The sequence below is a fragment of the Papio anubis genome, chromosome 16 (genome assembly GCF_008728515.1).
Source record: "Papio anubis isolate 15944 chromosome 16, Panubis1.0, whole genome shotgun sequence".
Taxonomy (NCBI): Eukaryota; Metazoa; Chordata; class Mammalia; order Primates; family Cercopithecidae; genus Papio; species Papio anubis.
Genome location: NC_044991.1, coordinates 38,465,484 through 38,485,942, shown reverse-complemented (window position 1 = coordinate 38,485,942; position 20,459 = coordinate 38,465,484). Strand labels below are relative to the sequence as shown.

Sequence of the window (20,459 nt, the reverse complement as noted above, 5' to 3'; positions counted from 1 at the left end):
CTGCCAGGTCACCAGTCAGAGCTGCAAGCCAGACTGCCTCGAAATTGCACAAGGTTGCTGCCTGAAGAAGGGCCCTTTGGATGAGGTCCCCGCCTACTGAGAAATTACGTAGAATGATTACAAAATGGTACAAATTACTGTAGACTCCTGCACCAGACTGGAACTCAGCAGGCCCAGCCTTGCCCAGCCCCAGCCCTGGGTGTGACCTCAAAGGGCTGGGAAAGAACTTGGGCCTTCTCCAGTTGTTCTCTCGCCCTTGGCCAGGATGCCAGCTCTTATGCAGGAGAACTCAGGTGAACACCTCGGGCTTCTCAAGGTGTGTTATGCATGAATGCAGGACGAGGGAGTGGACCCAACCCCTGGCCTGCCTTCCTCTCCCTCTTGTGGTCACCAGCACCCCCTTTTCTTCCCTGGAAGTCCCCAGCCAGGCCAGCAACCCACTCTCTCCCAGCTTCTAAAGGCAGCACGTCACCCCCTCTGTCCTGCTGTACATGCCTGCAGGGAAAAGCAAACACAGGCAATGCCCTGGCGAGCTCTCAGTGGAGGTCTGCTGTGCTCTATAAGGATAGGTGGCTATCCCTTGGGTCGGGGTCTTTGTTGCTGCTTGTGGGGTTTTCTGGGAATGATGCAGCTGTGTAGGGTGTTTGATATAAGAACCATCGTCTCACCAACTTTGTGCCTTGCCAGCCTTGTCCTGTCTGACCCTCTGGCTGCACTGAATCACAGCCACGTGGCTCCGCCACCACTTTCCCAGGTGTCCACAGCCGAGCAGAGCTGTAGCGAGCGGCACTCACTCACCAGCTTTGCAGATATGTAGACAGCCCCTCCCCCTACTTGCAGGAATTCTGCACAGGTACAGGGATGTGTTGGAGGCTGGGGTTGTGTAAGTGGGTCTGGAGAAACTTCAGTTAGTAGCACCAGTTTTTTGTGTTTTTGTTTTTGGGTTTTTTGTTTGTTTGTTTTGTTTTGAGACAGTCTGGCTCTGTCACCCAGGCTGGAGGGCAGTGGCTCAATCTTGGCTCACTGCAACCTCTGCCTCCCGGGTTCAAGCGATTCCCCTGCCTCAGCCTCCCAAGTAGCTGGGATTATAGGTACATGCCACCATGCCCAGCGAATTTTTGTATTTTTAGTAGATGGGGTTTTATCATGTTGGCGAGGCTGGTCTCAAACTCCTGACCTCAAGTGAACCACCCGCCTCAGCCTCCTGAAGTGCTGGGATTATAGGCGTGAGTCACCACATCGGGCCTGTAGCACCAACTGCTATTGACTTTGACATGGGAAAGCTGACATTAAAACTGGCCTCCTTTGTTGGGTGACAAGTTATTTCTGCCCTCAAAGAAGGAAATTTTGAAGAAGCAAGTGTAAGGGATGAGATTGAAAGTCTGTGAGAATTAGAAACAAACAAATAAATCAACACAAACTTGTCCAAAAACAACTTTAAAAAACACGCAAAATCCCTTCAGTGGGACAAAATCCAATCCCCAGACGGGAAGAAGTGTTTTGTGATGCTAACTGCTGCTGGCGGAGGGCCCAGGGGGTATATACACATGATTCTGAGAGGGAGGACTGGCCCTGGAACACTAAACTCCGGTCCATTCGTGAGATTAAATCCCTCTGTGCTCTGGGACAAGTGAGTCAGGACTGAATGGAAGGGGAGGGAAAAGCTGGTGCGGGGGGAGGTGGGGCTGAGGGGATTCGGGGGACCAAAAAAAAAAAAAAAAATCCCCACATCCAGCAGGGAAGGGTCCACAGCGATCCAGTCAAGTGCAACCTCTGTGCTTGTCCACCCTCGTGCCTTGGGGTCATGGCGCCTTCCTCTGCACTAGAGATAGGTGGCATGGCATGATTGGTGACTTGGCATGGGAGTGCTCCTGAGTGACAGCCACAGATTGTAGCTTCTTGTGTGTGGCCAGATGTAGAGAAGGAATCAAGGAGGAAACTTGGAGGTCTGGAGATCCAGCCAACAGCATCGGCAAGAGTGGTACCCAGACAAAAACAGCCTGGCTGGAGGGAATCAGCTGCTGCCCATTCCGATGAGAATCAAGGCCATTTGGGGTTTTTATGCCCAAATCAGTATGGTGGTTGTGAAGGTAACCAAAGTGTGGAGAGGGAAATGTAGCCAGTGACGGGGCTTCCTTCTGGGGTGGGAGTCCTCTCTTTCAGGTTTGCCAGAGGCTGTGGCTGGCCCTCCCTCACAAGGCCCTCTGCTTCTGGTGGGTGTGTGGCTCTCCTGTTTGGTGCCGCAGCCACAGTCCAGAATGAAGCAGGGCCTAGTCCCAGGGTGGTGGGACTTCAGCAGAGCCGCCCAGACTCCCCTGAACCCCTTCCTTGCTTCTACCTTTTTAGTCCCTTCACTCCTTCCATTTTCATGCACACCACCCTTTCTTTGTCTTGGTTTTCTAAAATTTTGGTTACAAAGCGCGTTAAGCATACAGAAAACCACACATGACACTAAAATACCCATCACTCAGCGCTGTCAAATGTCATCGTTTCACCATTTCATTTTAAGAGATAAAATCTTGCCAGGCACAGTGGCGCCTGTCTGCTGTCCCAGAGCTTTGGGAGACCAAGGTGGGAGGATTGCTTGAGTCCAGGAGTTCAAGATCAGCCTGCGCAACACAGCGAGAAAATGTCTTTACAAAATAAATACATAAATAAAATCTCACACGTGACCGAGCCACTTGGCCTGTGAACACTTTCATCCATTTCTCCTGTCTAGAGGTAACCACTATCCTGGATTAGGGTTATAACCCCATACATATTGGGATAGCTTTTGGGCCTATGTATGTATCTATAAACATACAGTACAGTTTTGCGTGTTTTTAAAATTTTAATAATATAACATGTAACAGTATTTTATTTAAAAAATTTTTTTTTATAGAAACAGAGTCTCACTATGTTGTCCAGGCTGGTCTCCAACTCCTGGTCTCAAGCAATTCTCCCACCTTGGCCTCCCAAAATGCTGGGATTACAGGCATGAGCTACCACATCTGGCCTAATAATATATTTTTAAACTTAACATAGACAAAATAGTATCCTATCAACATGTTATCGATATAAATATTATTGAGATACATTTTTATTTGTTAATTTGTCATAGTTATACATATTTTGGGGTGTACAGGTGATATTTTGATATATGTATGTAATATGTAATGATCAAATCAGGGTAACTGGGATATCCATCCATGTATCTTTTTCTTTGTGTTGGGAACGTTTGCATGGTTTTAAACTTCATATACTGAATGTAATGTTTCTTGATTTGCCTTTTTTTTGCTTTCAAAAAAAGCCTTTTGAGCTTTTATGTTTATGCATGTGTTCATACATACAGTTCCGGTTCATTAATTTTTAATTGCCATGTAGCATTTTATACTTCAATTAATTTATCTATTCTATTAATGGACCCTTAGGTGCTCTCACAAATAATGGTGCAACAAATATTCTTGCAAAGGTATTTTTGTGCCCACGTGCAAGTCTAGTCTCTAAAGTACACATATAGGTTTGTGTATCTTTAACCCTACAAGATGTTGCCAAGTTGCTTTCCAAAGTAACTCTGAGGTCAATACTCCTCCAGCAGTGTAAGAGGTGCCATGGTTTGAATATGCTCTCTAAGACTCATGTTGAAATTTAATTGCCATTGTAATGGTATTAAAAGGTGAGATCTTTAAGACATCATTAGGTCATGAGGGCTCTGCCCTCGCAAATGAATTAATGCCATTATCTTGGTAGTAGGTTCGTTTTCAAAGACGTGGTTTCCTGTCAAAAAGAATGAGCTTGGCCGATTTCCTCTCCCTGTCTCCACTCACTTCTGCCTTCCGCCATGGGATGACCCTTACCAGATGCCAGAGTCATGCTCTCGGACTTTCCAGCTTCCAGAACCGTGAGCCAAATAAACTTCTGTTCTCAATAAATTAGCCAGTCTGTAGTATTCTGTTATAGCAACAGGAAACAGAGAAAGACAAAGGGGATCCTGTTTTCCCACATCCTAGAATATTTGGCATTGTCAGACTTTTAAAAGAAACTTTGCCGCAGAGATGTGTATAAAATAGAATCTCCTAATCATTTTCTCTCTCAAGGCCCCAGTGCTTCTGGAAGCTCCCCTTCTGGTCCTTACTGCAGTCACAGGCACCGAGGGGATGGATCAAGCATGAAGGGCTTGGCTGGCTTCCCTTCTTCTGACCCTCTAAGTCCTGGGAGTATCCATAGCTATCTGCTGGGCCCCCTTCTCCACTGACCTCTCTCCTTAGATAATCTGTCCCTGCCACAGTGCTTTAGAATGCCAACCACACGTGCCAGTGACTTCCAAATGTAGAAAAATCTCCTTGCAGAGTGTCAGAAGCTACTTTACAGATTTATTTGATGGCTGATAAGCAACTGAAATAAAATTTAACCTGCCCAAAGTTCAACGTGGTTTCCTTCTCAGGTCTAATTCCTCCCCATTGCTCCCATCTCAGTCAAGGGCAATGCCATTTATTAATTGCTCAAACCAAACACTTGGGAACCATCCTTGATTCTTCTCTTTCCACCACCCCCACATTCAATCCATCAAATTATATCAATTTCTATGTCAAATAGTTCCTAAATTCCCCCCTTCTTTCTAGTTCCACTGCTACCACCTTGGTCCAAGCTACATCATCTCTTGCCTAGACCACTGTAGTTGCTCCTAGCTGGTCTTCCTGTTTCTCGTCTCACCCTTTCCAACCACCTCAGTGCCAAGGTGATCGGTTTAGACCATAAAACACTTGTAAAATGCCATTCCCCTACTTAAGACCTTCCAGTGGTTCTTACCACAGAAGACTCAAAGTGATGAATGCTATGATCTAGAAGTTGGCAAGATCTGATCCCTGCCTGCTTCTCCTCCGGCACACCTTCCTCAGCTCCAGAACTTTCTCTCCATGTGGAGGGCTCTTCCTTTGATCTTTTTATGGCATTCTTGTCATTCAAGGCTCTATCACTTAAAAAAGACTTGGCCTGACCCACCCGCCCTGGTCCATGTGGCCCCTTCGTTGCTCCCACAGCATTACCTTCATCTGTCTTCATTCTGGAACTGCTCAGTGCTTGGTTCTGGTGTCTTTCTGCCCCACCAGAATCTCATCTCCAGAACTGAGATCTTCTCAGCTCCACTGCCCATTTGTAGTGCCTGGCATGAAGCAAAAGCCCATAAAAGTCGAAATAATGAGTGAATAGATGAGGTCACATTTTAGAACAAGCTTTAAGCACAAATGAACTTTCCCTCCCAGAGTCTGGGTGAGATAAAAGCTACTTGAGACAAGACAACATTTCTCTTTAGTGAGAGCAGTGGTTCTCAAACTTCTTAGCCTCGGGACCCCTTGATGCTCTTAAAAATTATTATTATTGTTGTTATTTTTTTGAGATGGAGCCTCACTCTGTCGCCCAGACTGGAGTGTGGTGGCATGATCTCGGCTCACTGCAGCCTCCACCTCCTAGGTTCAAGTGATTCTCCTGCCTCAGCCTCTGGAGTAGCTGGGACTTACAGGCGCCTACCACCACGCCCGGCTAATTTTTTTTGTATTTATGTACAGATGGGGTTTTGCCATGTTGGCCAGGCTGGTCTTGACCTCCTGACCTCAAGTGATCCGCCTGCCTCGGCCTCCCAAAGTGCTGGGATTCCAGGCATGAGCCACTATGCCCGGCCAATGCTCTTAAAAATTATTGAGGACCCCAAAGAACTTACGTGTGTGTGAATCATATCTATAAATAGTTGCTATATTAGAAATTTAAATGAAGAAATTTTAAAATGCTTATTTTAAAACAATAATGGACCTATTACATGTTAATGTAAATAACATTTGTATGAAAAATTACTATGTTTTTGTAGATGTAAATAACATTTGTATGAAAAATTACTATGTTTTCAAAAAATAGTGAGCAGAGTGGCACCCTTGAGAACAGCTACTCTACACTTACAGTGCCTAGTACGCGCCGGGAAAGACTCTGTTGAATGAGTGAATAGGAGAGCGAAAGAGTTTAGACCAGTCTGAAGGGTCAGATGCAGGTGCACGGATAGGTGGGGATCTGAGATGGGGCCACCTTTTCCCCTAGATGGCCCTGGGGCCCACTTCCCCTCCTCCCTACTCACCCACCCCAGCCTCACTGAGTCCTTTCTCCTCCCTTTCCCCAACAATCTTCTCTCCACAGCAGTGCAAAAATAGAACAAGAAATCATTTTGATGTCTTCAGAAATCAGTGTGTATGCTGGATATGTCTTTTCAAGAAGCTCACTTCTATAACCAAAATAATGATTGTATGAATTTCAGTCCTTCAAAGGGGGTTCCTTTGGATTGTTTCCCTTGCCAAATGGATATTGAGGCCCGATTTTGCCAGGATGTATTTATTCTGTCTATATTCATGTTGAGAAAGCTAACTGGGTGTTATATTGTCTTCCTTATTACAATACTGAAACCTAACAAACTGGATATCATATTCTTTTCCTTATTACAATACCGAAACCTAAGTTCTTCCCCTTTCTAAGGAGAAGCTGCCTCCTCCCCCTTTATTTTTTCCTCTGGCCAGAGGAAATTCACAGAGCCAAGATTAAAAAAAAAAAAAAAGAAATAGAAAAAGATGGTCATCTCTGTTCCTACTGAAGAGCCTGAGCTCCCCGGGCGCTGTGGGCATGCCACGCCTCTCCACTTCCTGACGTCATACTATTTTTGTCTTTGAATAGCTCATTGACACAATTGCCTCGGAGATCGGAGAACTGAAACAGGAGATGGTGCGGACAGATGTCAGCCTGGAAAATGGCCTGGAACCCGCTGAAACCCACAGGTGACCAGAGACACGGTTAGGTGATGGGTGCGAGAAAGAGATCGAGTGAACCCTGGCACTGCCAAGGGCTGACTTGCAGTCACTCCTCAGAAGTCCGGGAACTGGGAGTGTGGTGGCAGCTCTAGATGAAATCCTCTGTAGGAGGTGGGAGTGGCCTAGGAACTAGTTGTCTGCTTGTTTCTTTTAATCACTTTGAAGGCACTTGAACTTTACACTCTCTCGATTCCTCCTGGCACCAGAACCCGGAAACCTAAAATTGTCTGTGCCATATCCACCTACTCCCAATGATGGAAACAGTAACGCAGCGAGATCCAGCGTGTGCAAAGTAGAATTCAGTGTAGCCGTGTGAGTCTCCAGAAGGCTTACAGGGGAGCAGCTAAAGAGGATGGACTCATTTTGCATTCTCAGGTCAGAAAAAACCCCAGCAGTCTCCAAAACCATTAACCTGAAAAGCCATTTAGCGATTGGAAACTGGATGTGGTTGTAAATTAGATACAAAGGGAAGACGGCGTGCTGTGCTGTTGAAGCCGATACCTGTGCAAGTACTGCATGCTGTCTGAATAGGAGGCAAGGGATTAGTCTGTACCTGGAGAAAAGGGGTGCAAAAGTCGGGGGGTGGTGGGGAGTTGAAGGTGACCTCTTCCAACTTTGATGCTAACAAGATAACAATATAATGGCTGTAAAAAGACACAGACACTTCGTGCCTTAGAGGCCAGATTCATTTACAGCTTCCCCTTTCTCCCAGAAAGTGGGGCTGAGCCTGCCTGGAGCAGTGTGAGGCTGATTTATGGAGTGGGTTTTGCTTGCGAGTCATGCAACAGGCAGGCCAGCCAGATGGTTCTGGTTGTCCAGGCAAGTTTCAAACCAGCCCGACTAGTTCCCCGCCATACGCTGAGGGGAGAGAGCACCATCCCTTCCAGCACTTCGCAGCTGCAAGGTGGTACTTTGACACCCGATGTCTCTGGGGGAACAGTACTCACCCTTAATTCTCTGTGCCTTCCCTTTCCTTTCCTTCTCTACAGAACGATGGGGGTGGACCAGATGGTCCCCTTGCTCCTTTCAGCACACCCAGCATTGTATGATTGTTCTTGGCCTCAATGTGAAAGTCTTATTTTTTCCCCGTAAACTAGACAAATGCACAATGATTTTCAGGTAGTGACTCTCTGCCTCACCTCCAGAGTAGTTTCAAACATCGTGGAACTTTAGCCAGGGAATTTCTCTTTATCCTGTGCCTTGTTGAGCTAAAATTTAATTGGGAGTCTAGGCTGATAACAACAGAAAAGAGAGCTTTGGTAGCACTGATTTCTCTCATAGCCAGGAAAGGTGGCTCTGTGAGATCAACCCCAAGCTCCACAGATGACAGACACCCGGACACAGAGCGGCAGAAACCCTTCCCCTGCATATCAGCACGGGGGATTTTAGGGGTGTAAGAAGGACGTTCTGAACATGTGAGGGGCCATCGAGATCTTGTTTTCTGACTCCGGTGGGTATTAGAGTGAGAGCCGGGTGGTTGCTTAATCTTTCACATTTCCTTCCATCTTTTCCTTTTCAGATGTAAGAATAACTGTAAGCAGTCCACAATAGCCTTTTTTCCCAGATGAATGTCACTTTGAATGCTATGTTGCTTAATTCATGAATTGATAAATTTGCAGAGGCATTTTCCTTGGCTTTTTTTTTTTAACGGAAATGAAAGAGGAAAAAGCAAGATGAGTTGTCTTTATTTAACAACATAGGTCATGTTGGCCATGTGGCAACACTGTTCATGTTAAACTACTGTTCTAAGTTGCTTATAGCGACTAACTTATGGCATCTTCCTAACACTCCTAGGAGGGAAAGCTCTTTGGGTCTGCATTTGACTGATGTGGAAACTGTGTGCTGTGGGGGAAAAGCTACATAGTTTTGACTTCTGTGCTAGAGTCTCTTGCTGATTTTTAAGAAGTAGTGGGTTTGCTTTTAATTTCTCCAGTTTATCCAATGGAGCTGTCAGGAGGGCCAGTTCGGTTATTTCCAAGATCAAGGAAAAGTATAGCTGTGGCCACAATTCAGCCTGCCACAGAGCAGCAGCCAAAGGGGAGAGGAGGGAAGAGGAAAGCAGACCAGTAGGTAGCAGAGTTGCTTTCAGCAAAACCCCTGCAGAAGGAAGTAGTGAGCACCCCCCAGCCCCTGGCTCTGCACATCTGATGGCTGCAGGAAATGCATGGCAGTCAGCTTCCTCTGCGCTTCGTACTCTGTGAGTGTGAGCTGGGACAGGGAGTCGCCTATCCCACCACAGCCACCACGAAATGTCTATGGTTCCTTAGTTGATGGAATACCAGATTAAGCACCAAGCTAGTCCCCTAGGTTAGGAATCACTATTCCTCTAGCTGTGTTAGTGTTTGGTTGCTCTTTCATGGTTAACATTGGGATGACCTTGATCTTTAACTTTTTCTTGTGCCATGGACTCCTTCTCTGAATAATCTTTTAAATGCATAAAATAAGATCTACAGGATGTCATGGGAAAAACAATTATAGTGAAGTCCAGTGATCAGAAGATTTCAGTGTGTGTTTCAGTGTGTGCTTTCATGGCATAGGCGCTTCTTTTTTACACGTGACAGATAGGCATAAATGACACAATCTCTGTAACAGCTGTGACGACGGTGAAACCTCTGTGGTTTCTGTTGGTGATAAAGTCACAGGTCTTGATAATACTACTGTGGTTTGTTGCCTACAATCAAAATGGAAGGAAGTTCATTCAGAATGAGGCTAGGGAAAGTGAAGATGTCAGTTTTGGCCCGGTGGCCAGTGCCCACCTCCCAGCCTGTCTCCTATCAGCGTCGTCTGCCATGGTCCATCTGCCCTCCTTTTTGGGACACTTGCTTGGCTTGACTTCTGGGACCCCACACCTCCCTGGGATCCTCTTAGCTGTCCTGCTGCTGCCCCCAGTGCCCTGACTGGTTCTTCTTTTTCTCCCTAAACTCCAGCCCTGGAGAACCTGGAGATCACACTTTGAGCCTCTCCTTTTCTATTTTTTGTTTGTTTGTTTTGAGACGGAGTCTCACTCTGTCACCCAGGCTGGAGTTCAGTGGCACAATCCTGGCTCAAAGCAGCCTTGACCTCCTTGGCTCAAGCGATCTTCCTGTCTCAGCCTCCCACGTCGTTGGGACCACAGGTGCCCGCCACCACACCCAGCTAATTTTTTTTTTTATTTTTGATAGAGATTGGGGTCTCTCTGTGTTGCCTAGGTGGGTCTCAGACCCCTAAGCTTAAGGGATCCTCCCACCTCATCCTCCCAAAGTGCTGAGATTACAGGTGTGAGCCACTGCGCCCGGCCGAGCCACTCCTTTTCACTCTTCACACCTCTCCTCTCTACCACTAACTTTGTACAAGGTACTTTAAAAAATATCTGTGCCTCAGTATTCTTACCATTAAAATGGGAATAATAACAGAGTTACCTCACAGGGTTGTTGGGACGATTAAGTGAGTTAATAGCTGTCAGGGACTCAGCATGGTTCCTGACACACGGTAATAGACACACTATATGTAGTTTTAAAAAGAGGTCTGTGGAGTAATTTCCTAGCTTATCCCACCCGGTCTTGTGGCTCTGATACCATGTATACATTGGTTATTCCCAACTTATACTCCCTTGGCTGATCCTGTCTTTGAGTCCAGAGGTTGGTAACCAACTGCCCACTCAGGCAGGGTTCCTTCACAGGTGCGTTCCTTCCTGGGTCTTCCCCGTCCCAGTCACCATGCCTCCAACGTCTTGGGCCTTGCAGTCATCCATGATGCCTCTATTCCTCTCATAACCGCCCTCCTCCCATCCATCCCCAAATCCAGGCAGCTCTACATTTTATTTTTCTTTGAGACAAATCTCGCTCTGTTGCCCAGAGCTGGAATGCAGTGGTGACATCTCAGCCTCCTGCAACCTCTGCCTCCCAGGTTCAAGCAATTCTTGTGCCTCAGCCTTCCAACATAGCTGGGATTACAGGTGTGTGCCAAAAATGCCTGGCTAATTTTTTAATTTTAGTAGAGCTGGGGTTCCACCATGTTGGCCAGTCTGATCTCAAACTCCTGGCCTCAAGTGATCCACCCCCCTCAGCCTCCCAAAGTGCTGGGATTATAGGCGTGAGCTGCCGTGCCTAGCCTCTACCTTTAAATAGATACAGGATGGAACCACTTGTCACCAGCACCACTGCAGTAGCCCCTGCCTGGTGCCTCTGCTTCCACCAGTTCCACTTTCTCCAGGCTATTAGCGAAGCAGCACAGTGAACCTTTTAGTTCACCTAAGTCCAAGACACAGCTCTCCTTTGTTCAAAGCCTTTTGATAATTTTGCATCTAAAACCAAAATTACTACCATAGCCTTCAAGACCCTACAAGATGTGACACCCCAGCACCCCCTCCTCCGCCATCTCTTCTCTAACAGTCTCTCCGCATCACTCAGCTCCAGTCCCACTGACTTCCTTGCCAATGTGGCTCCTGCCTCCTGGCCTTCGTACTTGCTGTTCCTTCTGCCTGGCACATCCTTCCCCAGGAAGCCTTCACCCTTGAGCCCTCCTTTTCTTCTACCCCCTTACCTGGCTTTATGTTTCTTCATAGAACTTGTACAGACAGGACGTATACTCACTTGCTTCCTGTCCATTTTTTTTCTTTTTTTTCTTGCAAACAGACTCTCACTCTATCACCCAGGCTGGAGTGCAATAGTGGCATGATATTGGCTCACTGCAGCCTCCGCCTCACGGGTTCAAGTAATTCTTGTGCCTCCAGCCTCCTGAGTAGCTGGGACTACAGGCACACGCCACCACACCCGGCTAATTTTTTGTATTTTAGTGGAGACATTTCACCATGTTGCCCAGGCTGCTCTTTAACTCCTGAGCTCAGGCAATCTGCCCGCCTCGACCTCCCAAAGAGTTAGGATCACAAGCGTGTGCCACCACACCTGGTCCATCTGTGCATTTTCTGCCTCCCATCTCTAGAAGGTAAGCTCTGTGAGAGCAGGGGCTGGGTCTGTCCTTCACCTTGGGATTGCAGTGCCAGGGACAGTATCTGGCATAGAGAATGCACTCACTAAGTATTTGTTGAATGGATAAAGGAAGGGTGCCAAGTCTCTTAGCGATTTTAAAGTGTTTATGCATCAGAGACCTCTTGCAGAGGGCCACCAACCGGTGCATAAAAAAATAAAAAGTTGAAAATGTGTGACAGGCCCAAGGCTTCCTCCCTAGCAAAGAAATAGGGCAGAGGTCCTTCCCCCAGTCTCCAGTCGTGCCTCCTCCACCAGTTCTACCATGAGCTATTTTAATCTTTGGCCAATAGAGTAGGAGCTGATTAAATCTCCCTCCATGCCTCTGCTAATCTACCAAATAGAAGCCCATAAGCCAGGGGCGAGACTGAGGGCTTCTTGCTCCTGGTCCTCTGCTCTCTCCCAATGCAGTTTCCTGCTTCCTCTCTTCGCACTGCATCCCTCCAAAGACAGGCGAGTACGGGAACATAAAGGCGTTTCACTCCCCTCTCCCTCCCGCATGATTTCACAGTCCATTTTCATTTGGGGGAAGCAGGCCTCTTTTGGGTAGGCCCACCAGGCCTGAGGTAGGTTCCACTCTCATCATCACTTGAACCCATCCCCTCTAGGCTGACACAAGTCTCTAAAGATCACTTTGTCCTCAGGCAGAACAGAGGGATCCGCAGAACAACCTCCCAAGCTATTGTCTGGGCCCAGGCTGCCTGTTCAGGATCCCTGGGATCCTGGCTAGAGCAGGTCAGTGAGGGCTGTGGCTCGTCCCTTCCTCCACTCTCCTGTAGCCATCACTCCTGCTGCCACCTCGCTGGTGTCCTCTAGCCCAAGTGGATTGCTGTGGGATGCCTGCGGTCCCATGTCTATACTCCTCCTGCCCCACCACAGAACCAGACATGACACATGGAATTCAAAAATTCCTTGGCCAGCTCTTCTCAATGCTACAATGTAGCAGCTGGTCATCACCTTTGGCCTCTTCTGGGAAGCTCTGAGCTTCTCAGTGGCTATGTGACAACATTGACATTATAACCACAGGAAACCCAGATGGCTCCTCCCTTGGACAATCGTTCACTTCTTCACTTGCCCAGAGGTGAGAACTGAAGATGAGAAGGGAAGAATGGCGGCCTCAGCCTGGGGAAAAGGTGCCCAGAGCTCCACTTCCTTAAGTCTCAAGGGGGACAGTTGTGACCACATTAGCGACTCTGTGGCTTTTTGAACCAGGCCTACCTTCACTTAATGCTGCTTTTTAAATAATTTTCCACTGAAGTAAAACATGACTCAGCAAAATTCACAAATAAACATCCAGCTAGATGAATGTCCACAGAGTAAACACATCACACGTCGATGGCTTTACTGACAAACCTGTTACTGCTGCAGGGCAGTCCGTGTAGCAGCAACAGGTATATGGTGAGACATTTTCTGGTTATGTCACCGAGGATTCACTACCATGATTACTTTTATCAATTTACCCCCAATCCCCTAGAATATTTCCATATTTCAGCTCAATCAGGAGTGTCCCGAACATGATTTCAATGAATTCTATGAGGGTTGACCAGCTCTTTGCTACACTCTTACCAATGTAGCAACCACTAAACTCAAAGAAAATATTTTAGCTGGGTGTGGTGGCTCACACCTGTAATCCCAGCACTTTGGGAAGCTGAGGTGGGTGGATCACGAGGTCAGGAGTTCAAGACCAGCTTGGCCAACATGATGAAACCCCGTCTCTACTAAAAATACAAAAATTAGCCGGGCATGGTGGCTTGTGCCTGTAATCCCAGCTACTCAGAATGAGGCAGGAGAATTGCTTGAACCTGGAAGACGGAGGTTGCAGTGAGCCGAGATCAAGCCACTGCACTTCAGCCTGGGTGACAAAGTGAGATTCTGTCTCAAAAAAAAAAAAAAAAAAAATGGCCGGGCGCGGTGGCTCAAGCCTGTAATCCCAGCACTTTGGGAGGCCGAGATGGGCGGATCACGAGGTCAGGAGATCGAGACCATCCTGGCTAACACGGTGAAACCCCATCTCTACTAAAAAATACAAAAAACTAGCCGGGCGAGGTGGCAGGCACCTGTAGTTCCAGCTACTCGGGAGGCTGAGGCAGGAGAATGGCGTAAATCCAGGAGGCGGAGCTTGCAGTGAGCTGAGATCTGGCTACTGCACTCCAGCCTGGACGACAGAGCCAGACTCCGTCTCAAAAAAAAAAAAAGAAAATATTTATTCAGTGGATCCTATTTATCAAAATACCAAGACAGTGGAGCCTGAAGATTTACACAACCTAAGGAGGGAAAAAATTATAAACAAGTGAGTCTCATGTAATGAAATGGGACATAATAGAATATGTCAGATGAATACAGGAGGACAGCAGATGTCCCGAGAACTTCAGGTGGGAAGCAGGTACCTCTAAGTCAGAGGTACATCAATTTCATTAATGAATGAGTAAGAAGTATAAGATCAAAAATGCCCTAAAGAGCTGTTCAGTCTATCTTGACTGGTGATATCTGTTATCTTTAGGAAGGTTTTTAAAAGGGACGTTTAAGATTTCTTTTTTGATGGCCAAAAGTAAAACACCTACGTGGTGGAAAAAGCATAACGCAGAAAATCAAAATAAACAGCACCCTGACCCCGACCCCACCCCCACTCCAAGATAAAACCATTTTTGATTGTTTGTTTGTTGGGTTGGCTGATTTAATTCTTTGCTTTGATGTGTATCCTTCTGATGTTTTTGCATTACAATCCATTTAAATGGTAGATCATGTACGATTTTTCACTGAGTAACAAGGGTGTTTTTGATCATCCTAGAAATGCAGTTTCCTAGAAATTGATTCTGTTTTTGTTGATGGGTAGCACCTTCCAAAGTAGTGGCTGGCTTATCTTTTTATAGTAAACCTTGGCCACACAATGTCACCAGCAGCATATTGGAGCTGTTCTGTGCTCTGTAGGCTTTGCATTGCTGCTATATTGGCAGTTGGTTCTGCCATAAAATATCTGCTTAGTTAGAATTCATCTGCTAGGAAATAACACCAGTGTAACCCAAAGCAATTAAATACTAGAAACTGCCAATCCATGGAACGCTTGCCTTTCCGTGAAGCAGGGTGCGTGCCCCGGGCTCAAAGGGCATCGGGACCAAGACTGGAGCCCGCCTGGCTCCTTCTTTTGCCTGTTTTCAGCTCCAAGGGCAACCAGGACAACAGGTTCTTTGTTCCTCTTTCTTATTTTTACAGGAATGAATAAAAGCTTCTGCCAGCATTCACTCCATATCTGGCCTTTTCATCTCCAGCTGGAGAGTCAACGAGAGGAAGTTTTGGGCAAAATAGCCACCACTTTTTCTTACCTCCTGAAAATGGCAGTGTCTCCCCGGAGGCAGACATGCACTTTTGTTCCCATTTCTGTGTCCTCTTCTGCTGGGCCTCTGTTGATAGAATTTAAAAACTACCAAAGGCCCTAAAAGTTTTTCAGAATAGTCCTCCCATGACACGCTCTTACAAATCTTTTTTGAGGAAGTTGGGCCTCCACCCTCAAAAAGCAGCAGCCCTTCTCCATGGAGAAATAAAATCCGTAACCCCAAATATGCTAGTGATTCTTTTTCCTTTTAGAGTTTAATGGGACCGAAAAAAGGCCTTGAGGAATTAAGTATGCACTTGCTTGCTCTAGGGAAACTGCGTAAGTTGGAAAACTGGACCCAGGACCAGTTTTATCAATTTCTAGCATTTTGATCTCAAATAAGGAGATAAACTGGATGGCCACTGATAGCCCTTAAAACTTGGCTAAATATGCAGTGGTCCTTCTAAGACAATCCATTTCCCCAGGCCTTTCTGTCACTAGTCTTCCCATATGGGGTGGTGGGTAGCAGGTTTCTTCTGCTCACCTGGCCATTTCCATGCTGTCAACTGTGTTAGCCAGGCCAGGGTCTTGCTGTGTCCAGAATGGATTGGGGTTTCCCTGCTTCTCCAGACTAATAGAATATTACAGAGACATGTTTAATTCCATTTCAAAATTCTTTTCTTTTTTTTTTTTTTCTATTGAGACGGAGTCTCGCTCTGTCGCCCAGGCTGGAGTGCAGTGGTGCGATCTCCACTCACTCCAAGCTCCATCTCCCAGGTTCATGCCATTCTCCTGCCTCAGCTTCCTGTGTAACTGGGACTACAGGCACCCACCACCACGCCCGGCTAATTTTTTGTATTTTTAGTAGAGACAGGGTTTCACCGTGTTAGCCAGGATGGTCTCGATCTCCTGACCTTGTGATCCGCCCGTCTCGGCCTCCCAAAGTGCTGGGATTACAGGCGTGAGCCACTGTGCCCGGCCTTTTTTTTTTTTTTTACCTATAACTAGGCTCAAGTTCTGAACTTCAAAATTCCAAAGAAATATTTTTATGTCTGAAGGTGTTAAGAAATCATTAGACATCAACTTCTAGGTATTTTTGAATTTGAAGTTTCTCTGGGTATTTTTTGTTTGCTCTGTGTGTGTGTATGTGTTTAACACAAATTGGAATTGGTCCTGTGTCAGAGATTTTTGGTCGATAGATATCTTCGATATGAGCCATTATTTTCTGTGTCTCTACATAAGGGGCCTCTGGTTCTAATATTCTTCCAGAAGTTGTTGATCCCAGACCCACCACCTCTCTTCTCCCAGCCCCACTAAGTCCTGGCTTCATCTCCCACCTATCCAGGCATCTTGGCCGCGGCGTGGCATTGGGGATGTATATTTGTGTTCCCTTTGATACATGGTCAAGGATCTACTGTCCCAAGAGCAGGACCATGGTGGGCACAGGACTCTGACTTCTGTCTCGTCCTTGATTCATAAGATGACCCCTGCATTGGCCTCTTGTAACTAGAAGCCTGGGTCCTCTGGCAGTGCCACATCCCAGGGTGCACCTTTCTTGCCTTTGCAGCTGGTTAAGGCAACAGCCTGGAAAAAGGTTTTAGTCTGGCATGCAGCTGAAAGGAGGCTCCTGGAGAAGCGTGATATACATGGACATTTTAACACAAAAATATCAAAAGAAGTGGCTTTGTTTTTTTTTTCTTTTTCCATCTGAAAGTTGAGGATGGTGACACCAGAGTCCAAGTTGAGCCTGGACACTAAAGGTAGATGGAAAACTCTCCTGCTTCCAGGACCTGCTGGAAGCCAGCCTTTAGAAGCTTTGGGGTTTTACTTTCTCCCAGGTCACATGAAATGCTGCCAAAACAAGCTCCAGAGTTGTGTTTATACAACAGTATTTGTCAGTCCTAGAATGGAAACACATTGCCTCGCTTTCTTTTTGTGACTATCCAAAAATTAGGAGACAATAAAAAGTCATCCTGGAAACTCCCGTGGAACTGAACCTTTACTCATAGTTTCAAAGACATTCCAGGCACTTAGAATCAGAAGTTCTTTTCAGGTTCTGTTTATTTGTTTTGCTAACAGATTCCTTTTTTCAACAAGAATCCATTTTTAGACACAGGGAAACTGAGACTAAGTGGTGCGTGGTAATGGGTGCAGGTCTCACAGTGACGAAGGGGCAGTGCTGAGGCTCTGATTCAAGTCTGACTTGGGGTCCTCTTTCCACCTAACCGCTGAAGATTAGGAGACTGAGGGAGACTAGAATCAGGACTGATTTCATTGAAACTATGACATGCCTTACCAAAAATATCATCGTGATTTCAGTGCACTCACATGGGCAGGAGGTGGATGGCTTTGATTCCAGATAAATTGATGACTGAATGCGAAAGCCCCTGAAGCTGTGTGCGTGGGGTTCCCACTGGGATTTCTTCAGACCTCGTGCACTGCACCTGCCTTCATCCAAGGGCATTTTCCTGCCAGGACTGTCTACCCTCTACTTTCTCCTGCACTCAGCAGGCCACTTTTTGTTGGAATTCTAAATCTCATTCTCCGTGCTGGAATAAAGCATTCTGTATTTGGAGATCTTGGATGGAGCACTGGTCTCCAACGTCTGGTATTGGTGGGCGTAGAATTATTGTAATTCTAAACTAAAGCTCATCATTGACTTTTCTTTTTATCTTTCTTATCATTTTTTTTTTTTCACTATGTAGACTGCAAGAACATCATTGACTTTTACAACCAAAGCCACTCAAAGCCCACTCCTTGCTAGTTGACTTGAGCTTAGAAGGGGTGTCCATGGGAGAAATTCACGAGCAATAAGGAAGGATTTGTTTTTCTGGAAGGATTGGAGCTGCCTCCTTTTCTTGCCCCAGAGATGGCCAAAGGTCAGGGGGCTCTTGGTAGCTGTGGTGATTTTTGCCGCCCATTTCCTGATAAGCACAGAAACAAGAACCCTTTGTCTCCTGAGGCTGGAGCTGAGCAGCGGATTGTATTTGTTAGGAGGACTCAGAAAGAAACTGCCCAGTACCCTTAAGAACCTTTCTTCCTGCCCACTAAGCTCCTCCTCTTCTGTAAACCTTGCTCTCTGCCGATCACCTCCTCCTCAGGCCCCTGGTCACGCCTAAAGCAGACCCTTTATTAATGCCTGCCCAGGGCGAGGCCTGAATATGGCCTGGGGATGAGGCCAGGCTAGTAAGGGAGAGAAGTCTGACCAGAGTGGAATGGGGTAGGTTCCCTGGAGGTGTGGGGACAGTAAGGAAGGAATGTGATGGGTCACAGATTACTTGCAGCTGACAGAGATAAGGGATGAGGATTTGAACTCAGTTTGACAGGTAGGTAAGTAGGTAGGAGCCAGATATGGCAGGAGACATTCCTAGTAGCTTGAACTCAGTAAGGAGGAAGCTGAGCAACAGCATGTAGATGCATCTACAGGATGATCTCCCCAGGCCGGTTCCGGGGGCTCGCACCTGGAATCCCAGCACTTTGAGAGACCAAGGCGGGAGGATCGATTGAGGCCAGGAGTTTGAGACCGGCCTGGCCAACATGGCGAAACCCCGTCTCTACTAAAAATGCAAATATTAGTCCAGCATGGTGGCGCATGCCTGTAGTCCCAGCTACTCAGGAGGTTGAGGCAAAAGAATTGCCTGAACCCGGGAGACAGAGGTTGCGGTAAGCCGAGATTGTGTCACCACTGCACTCCAGCCCTGGGCAACAGAGCGAGATTCTATCTCAAAGAAAAAAAAAAGGAAAAAGCAAATTCAGCCTGGTGCAGTGGGTCACACCTGTAATCCCAGCACTTTGGGAGGACGAGGTGGGTGGATCACCTGACATCAGGAGTTCGAGACCAGCCTGGCCAACGTGGCAAAACCCTGTCTCTACTAAAAATACAAAAATTAGCTGAAGTCCCAACTACTCAGGAGGCTGAGGCGGGAGAATTGCTCGAACCCAGGAGGCGGAGGTTGCAGTGAGCCGAGATCACACTACTGCACTCCAGCCTGGGTGACAGACTGTCAAAAAAAAAAACAACAAAAAACAAATTCAGTATCTTTACCATAATTGGGAAACACACTGAATACATATAACCATTAAAATAAGTAAGGGTCATTAAAATTAAAACCATGCCTCCATGGATTACCTTGCTATATCCATCACTGTATCGGAAATATTGTCAGTTTCTAACCACATTGAGATATTACAAACTATCAAAATTGGGCTAGGCGTGGTGGCTTGTGCCTGTAGCCCCAGCTACTCAGGAAGCTGAGGCTGAGACAGGAGGACCACTTAAGGCCAGGAGTTTGAGACCAGCCTGGGAAACTCAGCAAGACCCCCATCTCTAAAAAAGTAATTTTTAAAATTAAAAATTTAGATATCAAAATTAATCTATACTTTTCCACCATTAGAGCTTTATTTTGTTTTTGGGTTTTCCACTTAGTAGCAACACTACAGTTCTTTATGTTTGGGAGACAAACGATGTAATGACTCTTAAACCATAATTTAGTCAGAGGCAAAAGCAATATGGAACCTGAGCTCTGCTTTTGTTGTTGTTTTTGTTTTATTGATAAGAACTTATCACCCTGTTAATGATAATTAGCCCATTGTCTTCATTCTGTAACCACTTATTAAACACTTACCATGTAAACAATGAAAAACTTTGTTTTCGTAAAAGTCTAGAAGATTCCCAGAAACCTTCAGGGAATGAGCCCTCAGGCTTCAAGAAAAGCCAGGAATTTTTCGTAATGACTGTTTTCAGGGAGTGCCTAGCCAGAAAGGTGAGACTTGCAAGGAGAGACATGGGAGGAGCCTGCCGCTCACTCCTTCAAATCCCAGGTCTGGGGCAGTCCTTGTAGATTCCACCATGATTGGCCTGGGAAAGCCGGCAAAGCAAGCAGGTGTCGCCCTTCCAAGGGGAGAGTTCTCCATACCTTGTGGAGCCTGACAAGGGAAAGAAGGTCATGTCTACGGCCAGGGCTTGGGGAACCGAGATAAAAGCCGAAAGCCCAGCTGCTTTTGAGAAACTGTGATAATCCTTCCTCCAACTAACTGCTGACCCAGTCATCCCAGTGTCACCAGATGACTCATGTAAGTAGAAGCAAAACAGGTTACCTTGATAAAACACAAGGGTAGACCACAAATGGTTCCAGCTCCGAGGCAGATGTGATAGTGACTGTGCTGAGACACAGCCGCTGGCACAGACACACGGAAGGGAGCCAGAGAACTATGGAACTTCCCCTAGGAAAGCATCACTTGACTTAGGGGCCACAACTGCCTTATTTATCTCCATAGGGGACTTGCCATTCATTCTGTGAGGGGTTTTCAGATATTGTTAATTAACTAAACCAATCCCTTTTTAGCTGAATTATGATCTAACAG

At 46.4% G+C, this 20,459-nt stretch overlaps 1 protein-coding gene across 11 annotated transcripts in view; it reads left to right on the top strand.

The window, feature by feature from the left end:
* The window catches only part of RIN2 (Ras and Rab interactor 2), a 252,800-nt gene that overhangs the window by 176,404 nt on the left and 55,937 nt on the right, over positions 1-20,459 (top strand). For 9 of the 11 annotated variants that reach the window (XM_017945051.3, XM_017945049.3, XM_017945050.3 and 6 more), the window contains one exon: positions 6,688-6,788. In XM_017945051.3, coding sequence (XP_017800540.1) covers positions 6,688-6,788 — 101 coding nt within the window. Of the gene's footprint in view, positions 1-3,205; positions 3,881-6,687; positions 6,789-7,027; positions 7,197-20,459 lie in introns of those variants that run through there. The other 2 variants (XM_017945052.3, XM_031656526.1) reach the window with 2 other exon arrangements.